This window comes from Ochotona princeps, chromosome 26, assembly GCF_030435755.1.
Source record: "Ochotona princeps isolate mOchPri1 chromosome 26, mOchPri1.hap1, whole genome shotgun sequence".
NCBI lineage: Eukaryota > Metazoa > Chordata > Mammalia > Lagomorpha > Ochotonidae > Ochotona > Ochotona princeps.
This window is the reverse complement of record NC_080857.1, coordinates 5,618,056-5,643,246: the sequence shown is the minus strand read 5'-3', so window position 1 is coordinate 5,643,246 and position 25,191 is coordinate 5,618,056. Positions and strand designations below refer to the sequence as shown.

The 25,191-nt window shown below is 45.7% G+C and overlaps 1 protein-coding gene across 1 annotated transcript in view; it reads right to left on the bottom strand.

Moving 5' to 3' along the window:
• The window catches only part of DICER1 (dicer 1, ribonuclease III), a 56,629-nt gene that overhangs the window by 15,700 nt on the left and 15,738 nt on the right, over window positions 1–25,191 (bottom strand). The window contains exons 2-15 of the mRNA XM_058655554.1: window positions 22,913–23,101; window positions 22,114–22,276; window positions 21,156–21,286; window positions 19,770–19,904; window positions 19,198–19,358; window positions 17,151–17,319; window positions 15,226–15,698; window positions 7,517–7,649; window positions 5,729–5,971; window positions 5,086–5,240; window positions 4,329–4,461; window positions 3,550–3,625; window positions 2,512–2,651; window positions 531–710 (exon numbers count right to left, since the gene is read on the bottom strand). Coding sequence (XP_058511537.1) covers window positions 531–710; window positions 2,512–2,651; window positions 3,550–3,625; window positions 4,329–4,461; window positions 5,086–5,240; window positions 5,729–5,971; window positions 7,517–7,649; window positions 15,226–15,698; window positions 17,151–17,319; window positions 19,198–19,358; window positions 19,770–19,904; window positions 21,156–21,286; window positions 22,114–22,276; window positions 22,913–23,056 — 2,436 coding nt within the window. The 5' untranslated portion in view covers window positions 23,057–23,101. The remainder of the gene's footprint in view (window positions 1–530; window positions 711–2,511; window positions 2,652–3,549; window positions 3,626–4,328; window positions 4,462–5,085; window positions 5,241–5,728; window positions 5,972–7,516; window positions 7,650–15,225; window positions 15,699–17,150; window positions 17,320–19,197; window positions 19,359–19,769; window positions 19,905–21,155; window positions 21,287–22,113; window positions 22,277–22,912; window positions 23,102–25,191) is intronic.

The window sequence follows — 25,191 nt, the reverse complement described above, 5'->3', positions numbered from 1 at the left end:
CCCCCACTGCTGCCACCAGGATGCACCTCATCCGGGATCTGCAGCAGTGCAACAGGAAGGACTCCAGCCCAGGCATGCCACATGGGACACAGGCGCTCCACACACGAGGTCCACTCTGAATTAATCTTTAGGCACTCAGCATACTGAGGTAATAAACTACTAGTTTTCTTTATCCCAGACCCTTTACTTGCTTTTTTTAATTAATTTATTTTTTTATTATATTTTTGACAATCTTTACATAGTTAATTAGGGTAAAAAGGTTCAAGGGCTATAGGAAAGTGCGTAAGACTATTATTCCCATATTGTTTCCTTCATGTTTAAAGGGGGGTATTAAGGGAGAAGGCCCACCCAATTTCCCACCCTCCCCAGGTCCCGGATGTAGGGCATGCTCCGAGGGTCTTGCTCAAGTGGTCTTGATAGTTCACCAGTTATAATCGCTGCCAGTCTTGCCACTCCAAGCACAATGACAGACCCTTTACTTGTTTTCAAAACCAGATGTTGTTACCGTGCAGTCACTGTGAAGGGCTTACCTGAGGTATGGGTTTGGCTGTCAGTATTCCAAAGCATCTTGTGGTATCTTCAGGGGGATAGAGCTTCCGCCGTCTGAAGTTCAGTTCATCGGGTAATGGAGTGGTTAAAACCATTCCTATTACATACAGGTAACAGGGCTGATCGGGCTTGGGATAACTATCCCTCAGACACTCCGGGATCTGGAATTGAAAAGACAAATCATGCATCACAGTTACTTCTTTCCCAGAAGCTGACAGACCTCCTAGCTGCTTAACTCTGAGGAAGGCAAGGATGTCTTGGGATGCAGCAGCAGGTGGTCCAAACCCTCCAACATCACACTGCACTGTGAACTGCACAGCCAAGAGCAGAACTGCAGAAAATCACCAAACACTGCAGGGCTCTAAAAGATACTTTGGATCTATTTCTTCCAAGTAAAAAATGCTTTTCGTGTGGCTGATGCCACGGCGTAGCTGGTTAAGCCACTGGGTGTGACAGCAGCTTTCCATACGGGTGCTGACTCAAGTCCTGGCTACTCCACTTCTGACCCAACTCCCCACTAATGACCTAGGAAAAGTAGCAGAAGGTGGCCCAAGTGCTTGAGCCCCTGCCGCCTGCAAGCCTTGGAAGCAGCTCTTGGTTCCCAGCTTCATCCCGGCCCTGCTCTGGCGATGCTGGGCGCCTGTGGAGTGAACCAGTAGTACATGCGAGTCTCTCAGTCTCTCCATTTCTCTGATTTTCACGTAAATAAATAAATCTTTAAAAATTCCCGTTTATTTATTTATCCATTGTGAAATATCAAAATTAACATGGCAAAATTCTAAAAATGCCATAGTTTCTTATTACCCAAAGACAGCCTGGACAATTTCCTAATCCATTTCTTATGCATAAATGTGCATAAACATACATTCATATTTTTTAATACAAAATACAGGCTGGAGTGGCTGGAGTCTGATTTTTATCCCCACTTACTACAATGGAAGTGAAAGGTCAACACGAATCAGCACCCTGTTGAATGGCCATCTTAGTTAGGATGTGAGCGCACCATAATCAAGTTACTATTAGCGGGTTTCTGAACATCCAGGAATAACACAACTGCACAGTTTAGGTCTTGCAGTAACTATAGTTACAAGATAGAGAATGCTGGCTGGGAGACAGAACGAGTAATTCCCAGATAACACAGAGCACACCTTTCTGAAACTGGACATGGAAGTCCCACAGCTCTCAGAACACCTCCTGCTAGCCAGGCTGCCCTGTGGAACTAGTCCAAGGGGAGCAGCAACGTGGACTGTTCACTCCGCAGGTGCCCACAACAGCCAGAACTGGGCCAGGATGAAGCCAGGACCCAAGAACTTCTTCTACGACTCCTACAGGGGTGGCAGGGGCCTAGCACTTGAGGCCACCTTCTAAATACCAACATGATTTTCGAATCTTGGAAATGAGCAACTGTGCATATTTTTTAAAAGTAAAAATGCAATGAAACTGCAAAAACAAAAGTACACAGCAAAACTTTAGTGTCACTGGGACGGAAAAATACTAACAAAAGTATTCACAAACCACACACTGCATCCAAGTATGGCTGCAAGAAGAAGTAGAATACAGAAATGTGCCTGGATGCCCAGGCACACCGCGTAGGAACAGCTGCCCCCAGAGCCCATACCAGCTCCTGGCAGAGCTCCTGCCTTCCTGTGGACCTGTCACCTGAGAGAGTGTCTCTCCCTCTGGGAGTTTTATCACATGAATCTTCTTTTGTTCTGGCCCCAAGTAAAACAAACATTCTCTTTAAATGGAATAAACCGCCCAGAAGAATCTGCTAGATGAGTCCAAGAATATTTGGAAAAGGAAAACCAAAGCAACATGTGAAGCGGAAGCAGCACAGAGTCCACGGATGGGGTGAAGAGACTGACGTGGGAAAGCGGAGAGTCACGGAGACGCGCCGAGGCCCGCGGGCGGCATCTGGGCAGCAGCAAGCCCAGGCGCCCCTCGGCCTCGACCAATACTAACTGCCTTTGGGTAGCACTGCCTCCGCTTCGTGGAGCCTGGTCTTCCCGGAACGCTGGTCTCTTCTTCATCATGTAAATCAAGCTCCTCTTCGTACTTAACAGTCTCTTTCCCAACCGGCATTAAATGTTCATCCAGTTCACCTAACAAGTTTAAAAACAAAATCAACATACTTGAGACTTTTGCTTTCTCATTAACGAGTGAACATTCTATTTATTTTTACTGTTTACTGATTTTCACCTACTTGAAAGGCAGGGTCCTGGAAAAATGCCTCCTACCTGCTGGTTCATCCCCCAAACACCTGCACCAGCCAGGACTGGGCAAGACTGCAGCCAGGAGTCTACACAGCTCCATCCTGGTCCCCCAGATGGACCATAAGGGCCCACGCACCTGAGCATTAAGTTGGATGGGAAGCAAAGCAGCCAGAACTCTTCTGATATGGGACATAGATGCGGCAAGCAACAGTTTAGCTAGCTGTGCCACAAAGCCCTGCCTGGGAAGTAGCTGGAGTGATTCAAACTACAGTGCCTGCATCTTTAATAATGTAAAAGTCACCAGAGTTGCCATGCAGGCAAAGTCCACTTTGGCATTCATACATTCAACTGAACAAGATTGCAAATTCAAATTTCAAAAATAAACATTTTATTTGTAAATTTATAAATAAACATTTATTCATAAGATTCAAAAACAAAAACATTTTAACGTGACAACAGTACATATCGCTTTCTCAACAAAAAGGCCATGGTAAATAAGTTGTGTTCTTTGAAAAATAAACATTTAATTTGTTTGCCAGCATAGGCATTAAATGCTGGCTCACATCTGAGAGGTATAAGATCCTGATGCACCCGCTCAGGGAAGGGTGCAGTGAAGCTGTGGAAAGCCAGGAGCCCATGCCACGCTGTGGAGTCCCTGATTACCAAAGCACACGCCACGAGTGGCCAGGTCATGCCTCCACACGATGCTGACAGGCCCACGCAGTCCTTGGCAGGTTTCTTTCATGTTTAAGCATTTTATTTTCATTTGCATGGTTTTCATTCTTACCAATTTTGTGCAGTTTTTCACAGCAAATGAGAGCTACAACTCTTTCAGCCAACCGTACACAGCTCATTGGTGGGCCCTGAAAATACACGTGCATGCAGCTGTATTATCACCAGCACATAAGACACCTATGAAACCTCTTCTTGAATATCTCCAAAGTTCCATTTACCAGAATCAAGTTTATTTTTACAAATATAGGTTCTCTAAAAATCCCAACATGCACATTTAAAAAATTCCATCCTTTAAAGTCCTCACCTTATAAAAAATTAAATCATAACTAAGATCCTCTTAATTTTGAATAACTTAAACTTTGGCGAGATTTTAAAGTCTCTTATTTTCATAATATACAACTGTGCAACGAAAAACAAAAATACATACTGGGATAAGACTAGCACAAAGGCTGAGTGAACACTTCTTATGCACAACATAAGTTAGCGATGCTAGAATACAGAGAAATCAATATTGGGACAGAGGACAGCATTACACAAAGCAGATTTCTGAGTCAACAACAAAATAACCGGCACGGGCCAATTCTAAGTGCAGAAGCTGCAGCTGATAGGCCGTGTCAAATGGCCAAGAACTCAATGGCAACTCAGGGACTCTCCACTGCAACTTCTCTGTCAACATTCTGAACACGCAGTTGAGTACAACGTCATCTATAAATGTGCTTTTGAAAGCAGATGTTAAAGCCACATTAACCGCTAATGTGCACATCTTAGAGAAGTGGAGAAAAATTAATGACATACTTTAAAAGATACAATCATTTCTTTGTCTAAACTTACAACAATGGAGGCTCGAAGAGGTGAGTTAATCGGCAGATAAAGAGTTGAATAAAATGTGCCATCAGGCAACTCCCGGGTTCTACACTTAGGAGCGAGGTGAGTAAATGGATCACTTGGTAATCTAGCACAGTATCTGTGGAGAGAGAGAATCTGGACTGAATTCACAACAGAGAAATGACACTTGTCCTGAGATGCACAGCCTCAGGGTCCCTCCCCCTGGCATCTCCACACAGAGCTGCAAGTTCCTTGCTTCAAACTTTTAACCCTCTAGAACAGGGTTATCAAACAGGACTTTCCGTGAAATGTCTTATTTCTGCGCAACGCATCCAAGCAGGCAGTGGCTGCTCAGTACCCTAATGTGTGCAATCAGGGACCTGCATTTCCTAACTTAAGCTCAAGTTTGAACTGAAATAGACACAAACATAAAGGATGGCACAGAGGAATTATCCTGGAGTTGTCAAGAAAATTTAGTTCTTAAAAATGTCATTAAGAGCTCAGCAAAAGCACATTGTCACACTCAAAAATACAATTTGCCATAATCTCAGTTAACTGATAATGGAAAAGCCAACATAAACTCAAGCACAATGAGTGTATTGTCATTATGACGGCCTTGCCAAAGGGGATTAAACACAATCACACATTACTGCGCCTACATTTTGATCAGAAAGGATCTGTAAACTGTAAATACACCACTTAGAGGCCGAGAGTTAACTGCTGGACACCTGCAGGCTCTCCACATGAAGACTTGGTCCCCTACCTGTTGATGTGTCCGATGGCCGTATTGATGGTGACCCGTGGACCACCATCATCTGGCCTCAACACATACGGCGGAAAAACATCGTCGTCATCCACCACAGGATCAATATCAGCCTCGCCAGTGTCGATGGATGTGGAACACTTGTTCCTCAGGATCTGAGCAACGTACACACAGCACTTAGGATGGATGCAAATGTCTTCTTCGTGCGTTAGCCATCTGCCTGTATAGCTCTACGAACACTCTCTTGACATGAGACCCCCACCCCAAGCCCGCGTGCCTGGGCCTCACTGCTGTGTTCCCCTGAGGCCACTGGCTTGGCAAGCTGCTTCCCTGCTGCGCTGTGCACACTCTCAGCCCACGGTCCCAGACACACTTCCCCAGGGATCCACAGGACCGAACCCCTGCCACCTCACTGCGCTCTTCCAAACATAAGAATGCTGCATCCTTACCATCACTCTCAGCTTCTTCACCAAAAACCCCACCGCGCCCATGGAGGCTACTCGGCCAAGACGGATCCCACCAGTCACAGGGAGGCTACTCGGCCAGCAGAGACCCCAACACCCCCTCAAAGACTACTCAGCCAGCATTTGTTTACTTACGTGCATACAAACAATGACAAAAATATATTAATATTTGATCTTACCTTTTCAATAGCTTTATAAGTTTTAAGGTCTTCTTCAAAACTTTTTATTTTATCTGTATCTGCTAACATTATATAATTAGAAATTGGAGCCCTGGCTCTTCCTTTAGATTGAACGTAGGAGCGATACTCTGTAGGCAAGTCAAAACGAACTACCAAATTGCATTTTGGTATATCAACACCCTCTTCTACGATACTCGTTGCAATGAGCAGGTTAGTCTCGTGTGCTCGAAATTTCCGAAGAACCTAAGGAAAAAATCCACAAGGAAGAGCAATTTTAAGAAAATTTCAAAGAAAATGAGGCAGTAAAATTAAATAACTGTTCTTCTGTTCTTTTTACTCTCAGAAAATCTTTAAAGCCAGCATGGAGAGAGGACAATTGAAAAGAAAACCCGGGGTAAGTGGAGGCAGAAGCACTGCCTGACGGACAGCTGTCTGCTCTTGAGCATGATCAGAGAGGCTTGGCGCTGGGGTGCAGCCAGTGGAGCCACAGCCTGCAGCACCAGCATCCCATACAGGCACTGGTTCAAATCGCAACTGCTCCAATTCTGATGCAGCTCCCTTGCTAATGCACCTGGGAAAGCAGCAGAGGATGGCCCAAGTCCTTGGGTCCCTGAATCCTGATGGGGACCTGGAAGAAAGTCCTGGCTTCAGCCTGGCCCGGCCCTGGCTGTCAGGGCCATTTGCAAGTGAACCAGTGAATGGAAGAGCTCTCTTTCTCTGTAACTCTGCCTTTCAAGTACATAACAAATTCTTCTTAAAAAAAGAACACAGTGCCTTTGTACATTACAGAAATACCCATTACAGGTCACAGAAGTACCTGTAAAGCCTTAACATGACAGCATTCAGGCAAAATCAAGACTGGATTCTTTAATGGCCACAAACGGATCTATTCACTCAAAGGACCAGACGCATGCCCGTCAGGAGCTCGGAGGATCCTCTGCACCCCCAGAGCTGTCGCATGCCTGTGAGCAGGTGCCAACATTCTCCAAAAACATAAAACTCCATCACTAACCTCCCTGACTTACTGACAACTCAAAGTCACAGACAGTACATTACTCATTTTTCTGGCACCTTGGGAAATTTTCAATTTAAGGAGTCAGAATATATGAGAACAGGAAGTGATGGTTCTTTTACATCATGCCCTAATTCAGGGCACAAACAGTAAACAGTAACACAAGCTCCTGGCTCCTGGAATGTTATCAAAAAGCTAAAATACCTTCCACGGGACTTATTCTAAGTTGAATAATAAATGTTAAAAGGTTGCATCTGCAAGCCAAGCACTCTAATATTCTCTGGCATCTTGACAGTACTGTTTTCTACACCGAGACCTTAAAACGCACGGAACACATAAACCAAACAGTGCCATTTTCTAAAGTCCTCTACTAAAGCAGGACTTTCATGAACAAAGAAAATCCTTCTAGGAAAAGAGCTGTTCCCTTCAGAATCCCATGGACTCAACAGGCGTCCACAGACACACCTGCCTTGTCTATGTGAGATGTTGTGTGATGTCAACCTAACCAAAGAAAATGGATCAAGACCAAAAAAATAAAATAAAATAACCCCCCCCCCAAAAAAAAAAACCCAAAACACAACCTATGAGACAGCTATTCTGAGCATAGAAGTTACTGGGCACTACCTAGAGCAGGCAACTAGTCTACACCTGAATAAGCGTTCTAGAGTACAAAGACTGAAACGAGCTGGCAGAGGAGAGCGGAAGGGAGTTCCCGAGCCATGCGTCTGCGTTTGCTCTGAGAATCGCAATTGTACGATCATTCTGATTTAAGTTACCTCTTCCTGTTTTCGGAATTCTGCTTCCATCTGTTTGTTTCGAGGCTGATTCTTTCCAATGCCATGTCCAGTTATAAAGTTGCTGCTGATATAAGCCAGCTCAGGGTCCTGCTTGCCTGCTTCCTTTATCAATCTAAGAAAATCATACACATTTGAAAGTTAAGCACTGCTGAGGGAAAACTACTCAGACTTTTGTTTGTAAAGTCTCCTTTAAGATACAAATACTGACGAAGTATTTTTTGCCAACATACCTATCATATTTTTTCCCAACCAGCTTGAACCACCCTCACCATTTGGACCTATGGACTGAGCACTCCAATGACTCTAAACCCAAGGCTGCATATACTGAACACTAGACACTCACGTTACCTCCCACTTCTGATTGGGTGTTGATGACTTATTGGAAATGTGGCCCAGCATTGTGATGCAGTGGGGTAAGCTCCCACCCTTGACAGGAGAACGCCATGTGAGCCCGGTTCAAATCCTAGCTGCTCTACTTGCGGTTCAGCTTCCTGTTCCTGCTACTCGGAGGTGGCAAACGTGGCACAATAATTTGGCCCCTGCCATCCACACTGAACACCTGGCTTCGGCCTGGCCCACACACAACTGTCTGGCCACCTGGAAGGTTCTGTTTCTCTCTGTGTGTTACTCTGCAGACAAATCAAGTACTGTCTTTCAAGTAAACACATCTTTTCAGAAAAAATGTGGCTCAGGGTGGGACCAGTGGTCCGAGAAACCTGGATCCTTCCACATCCCAGCTTCTGGCCAGAACTCTGGATGTAGCAGCTTAGCACACTTCCCTGACACAGACGCAGGGTCAGCAGAAGCCACACCCCCTTCTCTACAGCCCTGCTGACACATGAGGACATGCCAAATCTGACCCCCAATTCAGGATGTCTACTGCCTCTGTGTAACAAAAGCGTCCAGCTGCCAACAGGAATGGCTCCTCTCTTGTATCTTACCCGGAACACGATCGCTGGAAGTAGAGCTCTGGGGAAAGCAATACCTCGTCACCCCAGTTCCTGCACCTGCCTGGCCACTGCCCACACTTGCACCATGCAGACACCAGGCTTCGCCACACTAGTGGGCAAGGGCTCCCCTGCCCCATGCTGTCAGAAGAGAGAGGAGTCTCTTTGCCCACTCTCAGCCTCCTTCTCCTGCTGGCCAAGAAAGGGCACAGAGCCACAGGACAGGATCGTGTTACGTAGACACACAACAGCAATCAGTGTGCCCATTACAGCTATCCTAGAAACATCTACATGCAAACACAGCGCACACAGGATAAATGGTTCCACACCTGACATAAACGACTCCATATGGCTCTTCTGAAGTCAAAATACAGAGGAGAAATTCCTAACAGAAAACTGCATGTTTAAGTCAAACCATCCTTTTTTAAAATACATAAAACAGACTAATATCAAAGAGCTGGAGGAAACCTTGGGGAGCACTCAGAAGAGCTGTGCCCCCCATCGGTAGATCGCTGGCATGTCTAGGTCAAGCTAAAAGGCCACTGTGCAGTTCAAGGACTTAAAAGTGCACCATCAGAAAGCCCCTTATGCCGCTCCAAGGTTTAATTACTATCATAACTGCAGAAGCAGAACTGCACAGACAGCACGCTCATGTCTGAACCAAAACCCACACTGCTGCACACACACACCTCCACACTTCAGTTTATCAATCTGAATCTAACAGAAAGAAAAACATATAGTCAATATTCATCAGCCAAGAACAGACTCACTTTGCCAAAATCATCACTCTGGTGGCCCTCAGATGAACTGAATTACGACCAGATTTACTTGTCTTTTTTTTTTTTTTTTAACTTTGGTTGATACATACTTATATATTTTTGTAATTATTCTATTTTGATAATCTTTACAGATTTACTTGTCTTAACGACAGCCACATGGACAGTGGCATGAGCAGACAACACGGATGTTAGTAGACAGCATCTTGGTGGGCAACTACAGGTGACACACCATGCTGACAGTGAGGAGACAGACGCTGCCTGAGCCAGGACGAAGCCACGGGCTGTCAGGGATGCCCAGCTGCAGCGTGGGTACAAGAGATGAACGCAGACTGCCCAGACTGTCCTGTCCAGCTGAGGCGGGAAGACAGGGTCTCACTCACTCATTTCTGCCTGGAGTCTATGCGACTGTCCCAGCAGCAGGCCGGTGCGTGTGCTCAATTGCTCTCAAGTGCAGAGTTGCTGAAACCATCTGGCGCCAAGCCAGGTCTTGTTTTGTTTTGTGGTTTTCTTGTTTTGCTAACTTCCAATTCATTCGAGACCATGATTTTTTTTGCTAAATTCTGCAGAAATGAACTAATTAGAGGGCAGGCGTTTGCCTGGGACACTGGCCTCCCATATCAGTCTGGAGACCCGCTGTGCTACCCATGTCCGCTTTCTGCCAACGCAAGCCCTTGCAGGCAGCCAGTGACAACTCCAGGGCTTTGGCCCCACCGCGTAGAGGAAGCCACAAGCCGAGTCCTGGGCTCCTGGCTCAGTCTGGCCTGGCGCATCCGGGCAATGCACCAGTGAGATGGGAGATCTCTCTCTCTCTGAATTTTAATGCTTTCTAAGTTCATTTTCTTAATACTTCACTCTTAAAAAATCATCTGAAAGGCAAGCACTGATTTTATTCTACTGTTAGGCTGCTGGAAGCACTTCTAAATGCTGCCCTGAATTCACAGTACAGCTCTGTCCTGGAGCCAGGCATCAGACCGCACTTTGCTTCTATGTGTATGTACACAGCCTCTCCCATCAGACTGAAAACAGGATAACTAAAAACACGACCACGCACACTGAAGATCAGAGCTAGATACATTACTGATATCTGTGATTTGGCTAATCATGATCATCCACTCAATCATAAAAGAAAAAATAAAAAACATATACACATCTTCTGAAATTCTAACAGCCACTTCAAGCATATCAGAACAATATCTTTCATAGCATCCTTTCCATCTAACATCTTCCAGTTAACGAACAAAATCAAACTAATTCCTCTGTGTGGGCTCACACCATAAACCTATCCCCATCAGTTACAGGCCAGGATAGTAAAAATGCATCCTTACAAGTGCAGGCACAAAGACCTAGCATCTACTATGTGCCAAGGTGACAGCACCCTCCTTCGATTAAACATTCCCTCTCATTCATGGCCAATAGATAGAGGCATTATTACTGCTTGATAAACTAAAAAGGCTCAAAATTCAAAAACTAAGTAACTTTCATAAGATTCCTATCTAATAAGAGTTAATGAACGAACGAGGTTTGGGAAGCACATGGACCTGGAGCTCCTTGCCTTCTTCCAATTCTAGCTACTCTGGTCTAGTCCTGAGAAGGCATCCGACAAACACAGGAGCATGCTGCAAACACCTCTAGACTGATCAAAAACTGGACCATGAAACTGTTAGAGACCACAGGAGCCTGGGGAGACGTGATAATGATAGGAGACCTTAGAATACCTTCAGCTGAAAACAGGACAGGACAATAACACAAACAAGGGTAAACTCCAAACACAGTGCAGTTTAGTTAACAACAATGCACCCATGTTAGCATTCTTAGGTGATCTGTTAGATGGGAAATCTGGTGAGGTGGGCACAGGAACTCCATGTGCTGCCTTCCCACTCTAAAACGAATGCAAGACAAGTCAGCCGGGGACAAAGCACGGTGGGCACAGAGGCGCTGGAAGCCCGGGCTGGACAAAGAACCACACGCTGACAGATCACTGGACTCTCAGAGGGGAGCTGGCTATCTGTGTAGTCTGGGTTGAATCATAAACAGAATTACGGGGTCCTTCACCTGTCACAGGAATGTGGAAACCTTTAAATACATCAAGGTAACACGAAAAGCCCCTCATGGTTTTTTACAAGGAAACTGACAGGCGGGAGCCTGAGCGCACACCTACCTACGCACAGGGCCACCCTGATGATGCACTGCTCTGATGAGGAGCGTGTAACACAGTGCTGTACAACACTGCTCGCCGAGGAAGGAGTTTCATTCCCATTAAATCCAGGGAAGGAAAGAATCTGGATTTCAGGAAGTTTTCCTAAGCTTATTAAAAAGCTTACTGAAACAAGACCTCGATTGTGCATTTAATTAGCTGCTCCTAAAGTCCACCACGGCCACTTTCCATCCAGCACACACTCTAAACCCCAGCCACACTGGATCAAAGCTGATCACAATTAACCTGATCCTTAAAGTCCGTGGGTAGTCACAGAATGATTCTGGATAAATCTTTTCGGGCTAACATTCATTCCTGCATTGAACACTACATGTCTAAATATAAAAATGCCTGCAGAAAACAGGCAGAGGCAGAAAGGAAACCCTGTTTCTTCTCTTCAAGCCCCAGAGAGTTTACCTAACCCCACCATCCTCCTGCGGGCAGGGAGCACGTGGGCCAGCAGCCCTGGCTGGGCCGCCCAGCACTCAGCACTCCCCGCTCAGCCGGCTCTCTCCGGCCCCTGGCAGTCTTCCCATGTACAGCCCTGGGTCTTAGCAGTGAGACGCCCGGGAGCATTCTGATTGTGGAAAGAACTGGGGTTAGGTTATTAGGATTCTAGAACTGTCTCTGCCACTGACTGGCAATTTAACTTGCAGCAAATCACTTCTCCTCCTGAAGCACTTTCTCTTTTTTATAAAATTAAGTGGGCTGGATTAGATAGTTGATGAGGTCCCTTTCCAACCTTAAATTTCTGGTTTAAATGTAATTCAGTACCTAAAGTTATTTTACTTCCTACTCATCAGAAGGATCAGGCTCAATGACTATGAAAATTACCAGGCTGAGAACTGCCAGATGACTACCCCTGAGTCCAATTTCTTGTTACTCAGAAAAGTTTTTAAAGCCCCTAAACATTCAGAAGCAGTTAAGAGGGGAAAAAATCCCAAATTACCCCAGGAAGCAAAGCTTAATTTTCCCTCGGAGATCACTACTTGCAGAAAAGGCTCGTAGGAATCACTTTGGCCAATTAGTGGGTCTCATAGAAAAGGTGATTGTCCTAAGTATAAAACAAGGACGCTTTTCCACAGAAAATCAAACATCTACCCACAAACCAGAGGACCGTGCATTCCACGACCATCTGACACAAATCAGGCCCAGCCACTTGGCTAGACCTACATTCAGGAAAAATGAAATTTTCCTGAAGAGGAGGAAAGGGATGGAATCTGCAATTGAACACTTGAATTTGCTGTCATCCCTGCCGACATTCCCAGAACTCTTCCCAACAGTCATCTGGTTCAGAAAACCCTGGTTATGCAGTCTAGAAACTAACGCCAAGGCAAGTTCAGCTTCCCTCAAGCTTTTCCACTGAAACTTGAGTCATTGTTTGTGTTAGAAACTAAACTGCTTCTCCCCTGCTCTCACACCACCACAAGCTCAGAGGACTGTGTGGCCACAAATGGCCCGGTGAGTTTCCCTCACAATGAATGGCCCACCAGTTCTGCATTGGGGGACCCCAGCTCAGAGCCCACAGAGTACACAGTCGCCCCCACCCCATTTCAGACACCAGCCACACATGTCCTACATGAGCTCTAGTCCCTCACAATCCCCCTTTGGGCTCATGCAGCCCACAGGACTCAGGGCAACACATGCTCACAGGCACCAGTGTACCAGAGGGTGCTGCAGGGAATCCAGCCTCACAGAGCAGGGGATGCGGAAGGGGTGCCCAGCCATCTCTAGACACCCCCATATGTCCAGTTACCCAGCTCTCAGAACCCTGGCCCCCGTGGGTTTTACAGATTGAATCACTAAGTGTTGGGCCCGACGGTGTGCCCTAACGGCTAAAGTCCTCACCTTGAACGCCCCGGGATCCCTTTTTGGGCGCCGGTTCTAATCCCGGAAGCTCCACTTCCCATCCAGCTCTCTGCTTGTGGCCTGGGAAAGCAGTCGAGGACGGCCCAATGCATTGGGACCCTGCACCCGTGTGGGAGACCTGGAAGAGGTTCCCGGTTCCCGGCTTCGGATTGGCGCGCACCGGCCGTTGCAGCTCACTTGGGGAGTGAATCATCGGACGGAAGATCTTCCTCTCTGTCTCTCCTCCTCTGTGTATATCTGACTTTGTAATAAAATAAATAAATCTTTAAAAAAAAAAAAAAAAGAAAAAAAAATCACAAAGTGTTGGTAGTTGACTTAACCAACAGTGCTCTTCCCCTCCCTAGACGTCTGGGTGTGGCTGAAGTCTCTAATTCTGTCTATCTTCCAGGCAGCCAGCACCCGCCCTTACACTAGCAGGGAACATCAGCGCCAAGTCAAGTCATTAGTGCACAAAAGACACACCTGCCACTTTCAATATCTCAGGGACTTTCAGCGTTACATATGGGAAAAGGAGTACAAACACCAAGTGCTTATTCCACAGTATCACCTTGAGGAAAAACCCAAATGGGAATGGGCTGGCGCACCAGCTAAGCCAGCCCACAAGATGGCGTACCATCCGGGCACGGGGTGCAGTCCTAGATGCCCCACATCTGGCCCAGCTCCCTGAGGCACCTGGGAAGGCAGCTAAAGATGACTAAAGTCTTAGGCCCCTGCCACCCACTTGGGAAGCGCAGATGAAGTTCCTGGCTTTGGCCTGGCTCAGTTGTGGCTTTCTGCAGCCATCTGGGGAGAGTGAACTATCATATGGAAGATCTTTCTCTGACTCTCCCTCTCTCTGTAAGTCTGCCGTGTGAAGAAAACAAAAAACCTTAAAAAAAAACTCATCCTACGGCCCGGTGCGATAGTGTAATGGTTAAGATTCTCTCCTTTTACGCGCCGGGATCCCATATGGGCGCCGGTTCTAATCCCGGCAGCTCCACTTCCCATCCAGCTCCCTGATTGTGAACTGAGAAAGCAGTCAAGGACGGCCCAAAGCCTTGAAACCCGGGGATACCCGGAAAGAAGTTCCTGGCTCCTGGCTTCGGATCGGCGCAGCACCGGCTGTTGCGGCTACTTGCAGAGTGAATCATCAGACAGAAGATCTTCCTCTCTGTCTCTCCTCCTCTATGTACATCTGCCTTTCCAATAAAAAATAAATAAATCTTAAAAAAAAAAAAGACTCATCCTAATACCCAAATGAAGTGTATCCTAGCATGACCAGAGGGAGAGAGCTTGCAGTTCAATGTTTCAACATAAAGACAAACATACAATCAATATCTGCACAGAATCGAACAACTGAACACACACAATAAAAGACCGCTGAACATTTGCTCACTGTTTAGGAGGAACTAGGATAGATTAGCACCCTTTAAGATCTCAGTCACGGAGTTGGCTGTATGGCATAATGGGTAAAGCCTTTACCTGGAGGTGCCAGTTGGGAGTCCCAACTCCCTGCTAGTGCACCTGAAATTTCAAGGCCGCAGTGGATGGCCTAAGTGCTCGGGCCCCTGTACCCATCTGGGAGGGCGGGAAGGCTCCTGGCTTTGGAGCTGCCCAGCCCTGGCCATCCACTGCAGCTCTTTGGAAAGTGAGCCAGCAGAAAGTAACTCTGCCTTTCAAGTAAAATAAGCCAACCTTTAAACAAGAAGCCGTCTCAGTTACACCCAGCCAGTACTTCGGGAAGGCTCTCGCGATGGTGACACCTCCCATCCCCACCTCTACCACAGGAAGGATCACACATCACCTAGAACACTCTCTCAGCCCTGACCCGACGTTGGGAAAGCCGTCAGACTGCACTGCCTCACACGACAAAATAGGCCTTGTTCCGGATGGGCAAAGAGGTTCATCTTCAACACTTACCTGTTTAAGACAACGGCTGTGTACCTTCTTTCCACAAAAATAATTCCACATAAAATATTGGTAAATGGAGAGGGAAAATTCGTCTCTGGCTTCTCTTTTTCCTCAATTTCTTCATCCTCATCATCATCTTCAGAATCACTCCAAGACACGTAATTATCCTGATTCCTATTATTATACCACTCCACGCTTTCAAACTGCTGCCGCTCATATGGTTTGTATTTGCGCAAGATTTCGAGTAGTTTTATTACTTTAGGAGTTACAAATTTCAGGTCAAGTGAGGCAGGTGAGAAGTGCTCTTCACATAGTGCATGTATTTTCCTTAGGAAAGTGTCTGTAAACAATAAAAACTTTCTGTGCAGCTCCTCCTGCTCATGTTTGATGTACTTCTGCAATTCCCTCACCATCATCCCAGCTACTTTATCTGCACACCAAGGTCCCAGCACTACCAACACTGCACGACAGTCAGACAGGATCTACAAAGAAAAGGAAATGTCCAATGTCAGATGGCAATCATGTCCAACAGGCAGCATTTTCACGGTCAGTTGTCCCCTGACTATTTACTCAAAATCCATTTGTCCTACCAGCACAAACACTGACACTAGTGCCCTGTGGCTGGAGTGGGATAGTGATTTTTTTTTTCAAGTTCTTTTACTCTGCATATATATTGGGGGATTGGGAGCTCCTGCTGAGAGCTGGAAACCATCTCTTTTTGCCCTCCAGCGAAAACAGTCTAATATAAGCGTAAAGGACAACTGTATGAAGTTCATCAAACTTACTTTTAGATCTATAGTCAGTTGGAACTACATCTGTGTCACTTATTTCCCGCCACATGCAGTAATTTGATCTAGACAATTTTTCTTAGCAAAAAGAGCAAACCAATTTTTCTTGATCTATGTATAACACCCTTGGTTTTGCACATTATTCCACTCTAATGACTATTCAGAGGAGAAGGATGCTGGGTAAGTCATGGTCAGTCCCTAGCCAGCACTTTTGGTTACTTTTGGTTGGTTTAGATTGTTCTAAAGCCACTCTACAATCATCCTGTTATCATTTCAGTGCAAACAGCACCACTAGGTCAGGCCTCATCTGCTTCACAGCCTCACCAGACCCTGGCCCAGGACCGTGCCTGGAGGCCGCATCACACTCACTACCCTTAGCTGAGTGTCAAACAGAAATCCACGGCCAGGCTATGCCAAGGAACGGCTGGTTCTGAAGGGAAGCAAAAGATTGTGGGGTTGAATACGGCCTTTGTCAAAATTCAAAGGCTGAGCAAAAGCTGGGTGCTGCTGCTCCAGGAAAAACCACTGGGAGAGAGATGAGACTCACTCCAGCCGACTCTCGCAAGTGGCCATGCGATCAGAGCAATGGTCTCACGTATGAGTGACTGTGCTGTGATCCCTGGGGACTATCCGAGCTTGACTCACGCAGAACTCAGCTCAGTACATCCTAGCTGGAATCCAGGTCTAGAGAAACATCCCAATAATCGGGAGACAAATGCTGCTACTGCTGCTGGGCCACCTGCCATGCTGAAAGACCCCTGCTCAGAGCCACACCACTCAGGGACAGGGCTGACAGCTGCTCACACACATTAAGAGACAGCATAGAACTTATCTAGTCTAAAGGTTTGAGAAGGAAACTCAATCACCTGACCTAAAACAAGGCTCACCTTTTCCACCTCATCCGTGTCCAGCCATGACACGGATCCTAACTCTTAAATCATGAATCTCTACATGCAATGATGTAAATTTCTGTCCAAGGAATCAATCCAACAGGGAATGTTAAATGGAAAATGGCCAAGGATTTAAGGAGACAAGGCATTAAAATAAAACGTACAGAGAGTAGCCTCATGAGAATCAATTTTAATTCAATATTAAATATAAACAGCTTTTTATTACATGTAGTATAATTCTTTTGTATGTGCTCACCTGTCTAGAAATTAAAGTAGAATCCCCTTCTTTTGAATGCACAGGTACATTACAATCGTTGATGAAACCAAGTGCTTCTTCTAACTCCACCAGCAGCCGGTCATAGAGCCCACTTCTGTCGGTAAACGGCCCACAGTCCACCACGATCTCACATGGCTGAGAAGTGTATCTTCAAAATGAGAAACAAACTCTCTCAATATCACAACAGCGAAGACTATTTTTAATTGAAATTTCTTTTTCAAAAAATAATGGAAAGCATATGCTAATATGCCAAAACGCTAGTTGCGGTGTAGGTAACTATTCTCCGCATCAGTGAATTTCCCACGTTAACATATGGTATAGATGTATATATTTTGTAACCCAGTGAAATGTATTCATAAGATGTTTTCAGAAGTAGGGGAAGGAGAACAGGAGGATGCCTGACAGAGTCTGACAGCCCTGCAGCACCTCCTCAGCTAGGGCCAGGAAGGCAGGCAAGGCTTAAAGACACCCAGTGGCACCGTCCGTCAGAGGCTGCTCCCATGAGGCCCACCGCCTCCCGTAACACCATTTGTTTCATTCTGGAGACAACAGCCAATGCTGGGCACGTCTGAGTGGCGGAGCTAGGGATGACAGCACAGAACAGGGAGCACTAACTGATGCTGCCTGCAATTTCCAGCATTTGTAGAGTCAATGTTTCTTTCAATGTGCTTTCATTAGGGAAACTCCTCTGACTTTCTTTCATTTCTGATCTAATTTCTTGGCTCATAACATGCTTTTCATTAAAAATGACAACTAGAATGGCTCATATTATTCTAGAAAAACATACTGTGCTTTAATCAACACATTAACAACATATTTACAAACTATACTTTTCATTTTTCTTAAGCCAAATGAGAATCTAGACTTCACCAAAACTCCTGTTTGGACAATTAGGATTGCTTACTCCAACAGGTAACTTCTTAGTTACCATTTGGCTCCTACTTTGCACTATAAAAAGCCAAGCAACTGAACTCAAGCCAGATCAAATCACCAAGAAGCCTCTCAGTGCCAGTCACAGACAGGGCTGGCTCAGGGAGTCCTAACACAAGACGTGCAGTGCGCTCAGCTTTCCGGTCCGTGCGACGCGCCCCAGGGTACTTTCTTCTCCCGTTGTGAAGCAAGCTTCTCTCAGTCTCCAGAACGACAAGCATTTTGTGCTTTCCAAGAGTCCCCATAAGTGATCATCAAATAGTTCCACAAGACCACTGTCATCACCATCTCACAGAATCAGGCAAGGGACTGCCCTGAGGTCATGTAATTTACAAGCAGGGATGTTAATAACCAACACCACATCTGACTCAACTCCATAACCTGAGAAATCAGTCCTTCTATAATACAGTATAACTGTCCTCAGAGCCACCGCATGGTATTCCTCAGCCTTATTTAAATAATGAGACTGAATCCAGTAAGGACATTGCCAATTTTGACACGAACTGATTTAGTTACATTTATTTAAAAATTTGTTTTCCTACTAATACAGACTTTTCTACCACCAACTTGAACAAAGCAGTAAGGCGGTATGCACATGCACTTCTGTGGGTATTTTTAATAAAACTCAAAACAGCAACTCGCTGAAGAAGAGAACCACCTGAACATCATAAACAGCATCTTGCTCAGACATTTGAGACCCAAGTTCAAAACAACAGGTATTTCCAAATATCTTCAGGTATACTGCTGAATTCCCCCAGATAAGCCAGTGCTCATTCTAGGCATGATGCGAGACATTTAGGTCAGAACAACAAAGCCCCACACAAGTAGAAATGAAGGCAAATTTACTGTCTGGGGTCCCAGTGCCCAGCAGCACAGCCAGTGAGAAGAGCTGGACTAAGCAACATGACATCTTACAGCATGCCCCCGCCCCGGGGGAACACGGTTAGAGTTCTGTCATCACTAACTGTGCCTGCAAAGAACCTCAGTCATGCATAGTCCTTTGAACGACCATCTCTGGACTTAGCAGGTTCTAGCGCAGAGTAACATCCAATTACTAACATCACTCGCCGCAGCCACGTCGGCCGGAAGCCCTTACCTGTCTAGGACCACCAGGTCAGTGGCAGTTTCAGCATTACTTTTAAGAATCTTCTCCAGCTTCTGAATCTTTTCTTCCAACTCCTCTGGATCACATTTCCCATTTAAAATGGAAGCAGTTAGTCCCAAAATGCGAGGACATGATGGACAATTTTCACAGAGCTAACATAATAAAAATACTGACAGTAAAGACTTCATTTTGCAAGGCCTTCACAAGAGAGACACCTCCACATAAAGACACGCCAAAATCACTAACATTCACATAGGAAAAGCTTTGTGCCATGGAAACGTAGGTCTACCGAGGACAACACACTACGCAGTTACTGTAGTTTGCTGTAAAAGTACTCCTTTTCAGAAAGGACCATTCAGGTAAGCCACAAAACATTAATAAATAAATAGCTCCCGACCACATTGTACTCCCATTCAATATGATGTTGAAAATTGTACTATAGATTTAAATGACCATTAATCCAATATTCATTTGCAGAACAGTGTTCCCAATATTGGTAACTAACACTACTGCTTTTGGTACCTTAAAGAATCTGATAGACTCAGTTTACTCTAACAAGTTACCTTCATAATTTCTCTGTAGGGGTGGTCTAGGATTGCAAGATGACACTCATCAAACACCAGAAGGTTAATGTCTGACAGGGACAAGTAACCATTCTTCAAAACATCCAAGGCGACATGGCAAGTCATAATGAGAACCTACAATAAAACACACAGCAGTTGGGAAATGTGTCATTCACCTGCCTGGGTACACTTACATAAAACCAGATCACGCAGCCATTGTATCATAGGTGAGGATTAACATCGAAACAAAAATTATAAATGGAAAGAAGTTCAGGTACTGGACCCAAGAAGCAACTTAGGAAAACATCAGGAAAGATGAGAAGAAAAAATCCTGATCTTGGAAGCCATGTTCTTATGACAAAGTCTACTTCAGACTTCCAGGTTCCCACAGACAAACTCAAACATGACAAACCTGTCTATTTGGTCAAACCACAAAACCATCATTTGCTTTCCACCACACCAACAAGGTGTTTGGGCAGAAGGCACGCTCAACATTGTCTCTGCAGCCTGGGACAAGGACATGTTGTTCATCAGTGCGGACGTGGCCCAGGGTATGAAACCTCCCAATAGGCCTGGGCTGTTGACGGTTAGAAAGCAGCTCCCAACCACTCTGTATCCCCTGATTCTAACACACAAAAGTCCCTCTTGTTGCTGGCACTGTGACATGGCATGCTAAGCTTCCACCTGCAGTGCCAGGATCCTTTATGGGTGCCAGTTCGTGTCACAGCTGTGCCACATCCCATCCAGCTCCCTGATTATGGCCTGGGAAAGCAACAGAGGATGGCTCAAGGCCTTGGTCCCCTGCATCCACTTGGGACACCCAGAAGAAGCTGCTGGCTTCTGGCTTCAGATTAGCTTAATTCCAGGCAATGTGGCCATTTGGGGAATGAAATAGCAGATGGAAGATCTTTGTGTCTCTGTCTCTCATTCTCTGTCTTCCAAATAAAAATAAAATAAACCTTGAAAAAAAAAAGCCCCCCCCACATCCTGGCTAAGCCAAACACCTAAGATACGGTCTCTATCACACACCCAGAGACTTGAAACAAGAAATTTCTCCATTTTCAATACATTCAACTCTAAAGCAAATGTCCTCAAAGCAGGCTACTGGGGTGCCGGGGGCGGGGGGCGGGGGAGGAAGGGCTCTCTTGCATTTTCCAAGCAAGTCCATTGTGCTGAAAACGGTCTCATTTCTACAAAACACAAGCTGGTAAAAGCAACCACACAGGTTGGTAGTTTTGGGGTTTTAGGACGAAACTTATGAGGAGACAGGACCTCGGTGCTATTTCCAGGCTCAGAATGTAGACTTTTCAGACCTAAGCCAGACAGCGATGGCTTCAAGTCAAGGACAGATTGGGATTCCCCCAGAAAATATACTACAGGCCTCACCTGGTGCTTAGCAAACTCCTGGCTCCACCTCTCTCTAGTCCAGGACGCACTTACTTCTGGGTCTGAGTACTCCCCAACCTTGAGATCGGAATGAGTTCTGACAGCTGATACTTGCTGAGCAACCTGGTTTGCTGATCACAAATACAATATTCCATGTAAGTATGAGAAATCTTACCTAGTTAACTCTGCTTTACAGAGAAGACAGTTGCAGAAACTGCTAATTACATATTCTAACTCACCACCAAGTTTTTAAACAGCCCATTTAAAAATCGCAGCTTAAGGGCTGATGCCATGCTGTGGCACCTGTGGCCCAGCACCCCATGGGTGCTGATTCACATCCCAGCTGCTCCACTTCTGATCCAGCTCCCTACTAATGCACCTGGGAAAGCAGCAGAGGCTGACTCAATCCTTGGGGCTCTGTACCCACACGGAGACCTGTGAGAAGCTCCTGGCTCCCAGCTCTGGAGTAGCCCAGCTCTGGCCACAATGGCCATTTGCGAAGCAAAGAAGCAGATGGAAGACCTCTATGTCTCTCCTCATCTCTGTCTCTGTCTTTCTCTAGCTCTCTCTGCAATTCTTTCAAATAAAATAAATATATAAATTTTTAACAACAATAATCAAACCCACTGTTAAAAAACAATATAGTCTACTTTCTATAAGTGGTATAGCAAAAAATCTCAACCCTAAATGTTCCCCATCCCATAACCAATCACCTTTTGAGATACTCTATAACATAAAAGCGTCAAAAAACCAAAGTAACTGTGACAGATCAGAATGTGTCCCAAGAGTAGAGCATCCACCAGCAGTGCAGCACCAGCTGCATTCACATTACAAAGTAAGACAGAACGGTATGTCTGCCGGCAGCCTCAAAAAGCACTCTTGTCATTTCCACAATGCCCCCAGAGACAATGTGCCTAAACAGGAATCCCTCCAATGTGATAATGCAACTGGCTGTTACCGGAGTTGACCAGGAACACCGTCCTCTTCCCATTTCTGTCAACGTCTCCCCTGATCTGGTAGGAGAGCTCTTTAGTGAGTAGTACGGCAATGAAGGTCTTCCCTGAGCCAGTGTTTAAACACACGATGGTGTTATGATCCAGAGCTGCTTCAAGCAGTTCCACCTAGAGTACGGTGGAGAAAAAACACAGATTAGGCACTTTGGAACTCAAGACAAAACTGCAACAACCGGATTCTGTTTTTAAATCAGGAAATTTCACTTTTTCTTAAAATTTTCCTCCAACAAAAATCAATCCCATAAAACCCAGCACACATTCCACATCTTTAAACAGGAAAAACGGAAGTATATTCACTTGTTACACACAGCTCTGCTGTAAATATGTTTTTGAAATAGCATTCAAATGCTTTTGTGTGAGAGTTACTTCTGTCACAAGCACTCCAGAATGATACGAATGCCTACAGGTGCAGCGACCAGGGTCCTGCCAGCCCACGGCTAAACACTTCCAAACCAATCCCGACTCCTGCCTAGCTCTTTAGGACAGACACACCTAAACGGACATTCAGGAATCACAAGGTGCTCAGGGGGAGGAAGAAAGAAGGGAACTTCACAGATACAACTATCCAATTAACTACCCCGGCAGATGCTAGAAAAGAGACTATTAAAACAAGTGCTTCTAATTGAGAAAATTAATCAGAAGGAGGCTTGACAGGGCAAATGAGTTTTATAAGTTGTGTCAACTATATGCTAATTTGTTTCATTTTAGTGAAAAATGCTCCCATATTAGTGTTCTCATTAGTACCTGATATTTTCTTGGCGTATAAATGTTATCATGAATTGCTTCTTGTTGCCATGGCAGTCCAAAGAAAGGGCCCATTGGTGAGGAAGCAGGGGTCATGAGCTGCAGGCCTGCCATGCTGAGGGGCGGCAAAGCAGGGCTTGTCATTCATCCAGTGTTTCTTTCATTGCATTTTTGTTCTAGCACAGCTGACTACAAAAAGGAAAAAGAATACCATTACACAACCATGCAGGAGTGGGACAAAAGGAGGCATGGAAACAAGAGAAACCTCAGCGGATCATGGCAGAGTCTTCCCAGAGATGTCTCAACTTTATCTTGACCTAAGAGGAGCAGTTCAAAAGTCAAGCGGTCTTGATCTGACCCAGCACTCCCACACCTAGAAACTCGCCTAAAAGGAGCAGAGGGCACAAAAATGAAGCATAGGAATATTTGTTGCTACACTGACACTTCAAAACAGGAAATAACTGTAAATCTACTAATGAAAATAAGCTACGTAATGGAATATTTCACACATCCATAGGATAATACCTGTTTACATTCACAGACCTAGAACAGTGCCCGTAATTAAGGTAGGATGTGTGCAGCTCAAGCAGCCTTTCTGTGAAACGATTCAGACCAAAATGTTCCAGATTTTTGGGTTTCTGAGATTCAGGAATATGTGCATAGATTTGATCCAGTTCAGGACCTCTAATCTAAAAACCCAAAATGTAAAATGCCCCAAAGTACACAATGTGTCAAGACACTTCGAAAGCTTTGAATTTTAGAACATTTCAGACGTTCAACTTGATTTTGGATTTTCCACTGAGTGACGCTCCTTCTGTATAAGTACAATGTGTGAATACACACAGAAATACTCTTCAGGTCCAAGGACTGGTCCACAACGCGTGGAGGTGCTCAGCACTGTGCCCTGTGCTGCATAGGAAAGTCAAACGCCAGTCAAAACGACTTCATTTCAGTAAAAGACTATGAGATAATTATGAGAGAGAGAGAAGACCAGGAACAAGTCTTCTCAATTCACAACTGGTTACAACTGTACAGGTCACCAATTATTTAAACATGTATTCAGAAAAAGACAAGCGCAGGGCCCGGCACTGTGGCGTAAGGGGTCAAGCCTGTGACACCAGCACCCCCTACAGGCACCAGCTGGAGGGCTGGCTGCTCCGCTTCCCGTCCAGCTCCCTGCCGATGTGCCTGGGAGAGGATGGCCCAAGCGCTTGCACCCCGCAAGAAGCTCCTCAGGCCTGCCTCAGCCCAGTCCGGTCTAGAGCATGCGGCCATTTGAGGAGTGAAGCAGAGAATGAAAGATCTCCGTCTCTTTCTCTATGTAACTCTGACTTCTAAATAAATACACAATTTTTTTAAAGATTTATTTCGTTTCCTTGGAAAGGCAGATTTATAGACAGAAGGAAGGACAGAAAGATCCTCCTTCCACTGGTTCACTCCTCAAGGGACAACAGCCAGCACTGAGCTGATCCAAAGCCAAGAGCCTCTTCCAAGTTTTCTATGTGGGCGCAGGGTCCCAAGGCTCTGGGCCATGCTCTACTACTTGCCCAGGCTACCAGCCAGTATCTGGAAAGAGAATGGAGCAGCCGAGACAAGAATTGATGCCCATATGGAATCCTGGCATGTGCAAGGCAAGGATTTAGCTACTAGGCTATTGCGCCAGGCCCTAAATACACAAATCTAATAACAACAACAACAAAGGCATGAGTTCTGCAAAACAAGCATATTCCTATGGCATCCTAGCACTCTCTTGTATTTCAACGAAGTTCTTCCCATAGACAAATTTATGTAAAAGATGTCTTCACTAAAGAGTCTGGGTTTCAAATCCCTGAAATCAAAGCCCACTGCCAGCAGAAGGGACTTGAGCCCTAGCAGCGAGTTTTCCCTGTGTACTGCGCTGGAGTGCTCACCGCCACTGTCCTAACAAACCGAAAAGAGCTGATCCAGCTCACCTCCCAGAGCAAGACACGTGATGGGAGCTGTCATTTCTAATCCAGCAGGGAGAACAAGAACAAAACCCACTCTGACTGAGGAGAGGCCTTCACTGGACAGGAGGTCCGCTGCACAGAGTCTACACCCACTGTAGGACACTGGGTCCAGTGCTGCAGGGCCAGGGCCTTGGCATGGCAGCATGGACCACAGCACGGTCCAGCTGGCCCACCTTCTCAGGGGAAGGCTGTCAAAAGAGCCGAACAGAGCACTGCAGGGGAAACCAGCAAGCCACTGTTCTCCCCAAACAGAACCATGCTGTTCTGCAGAAAGAATCTGTTCACCCAGGC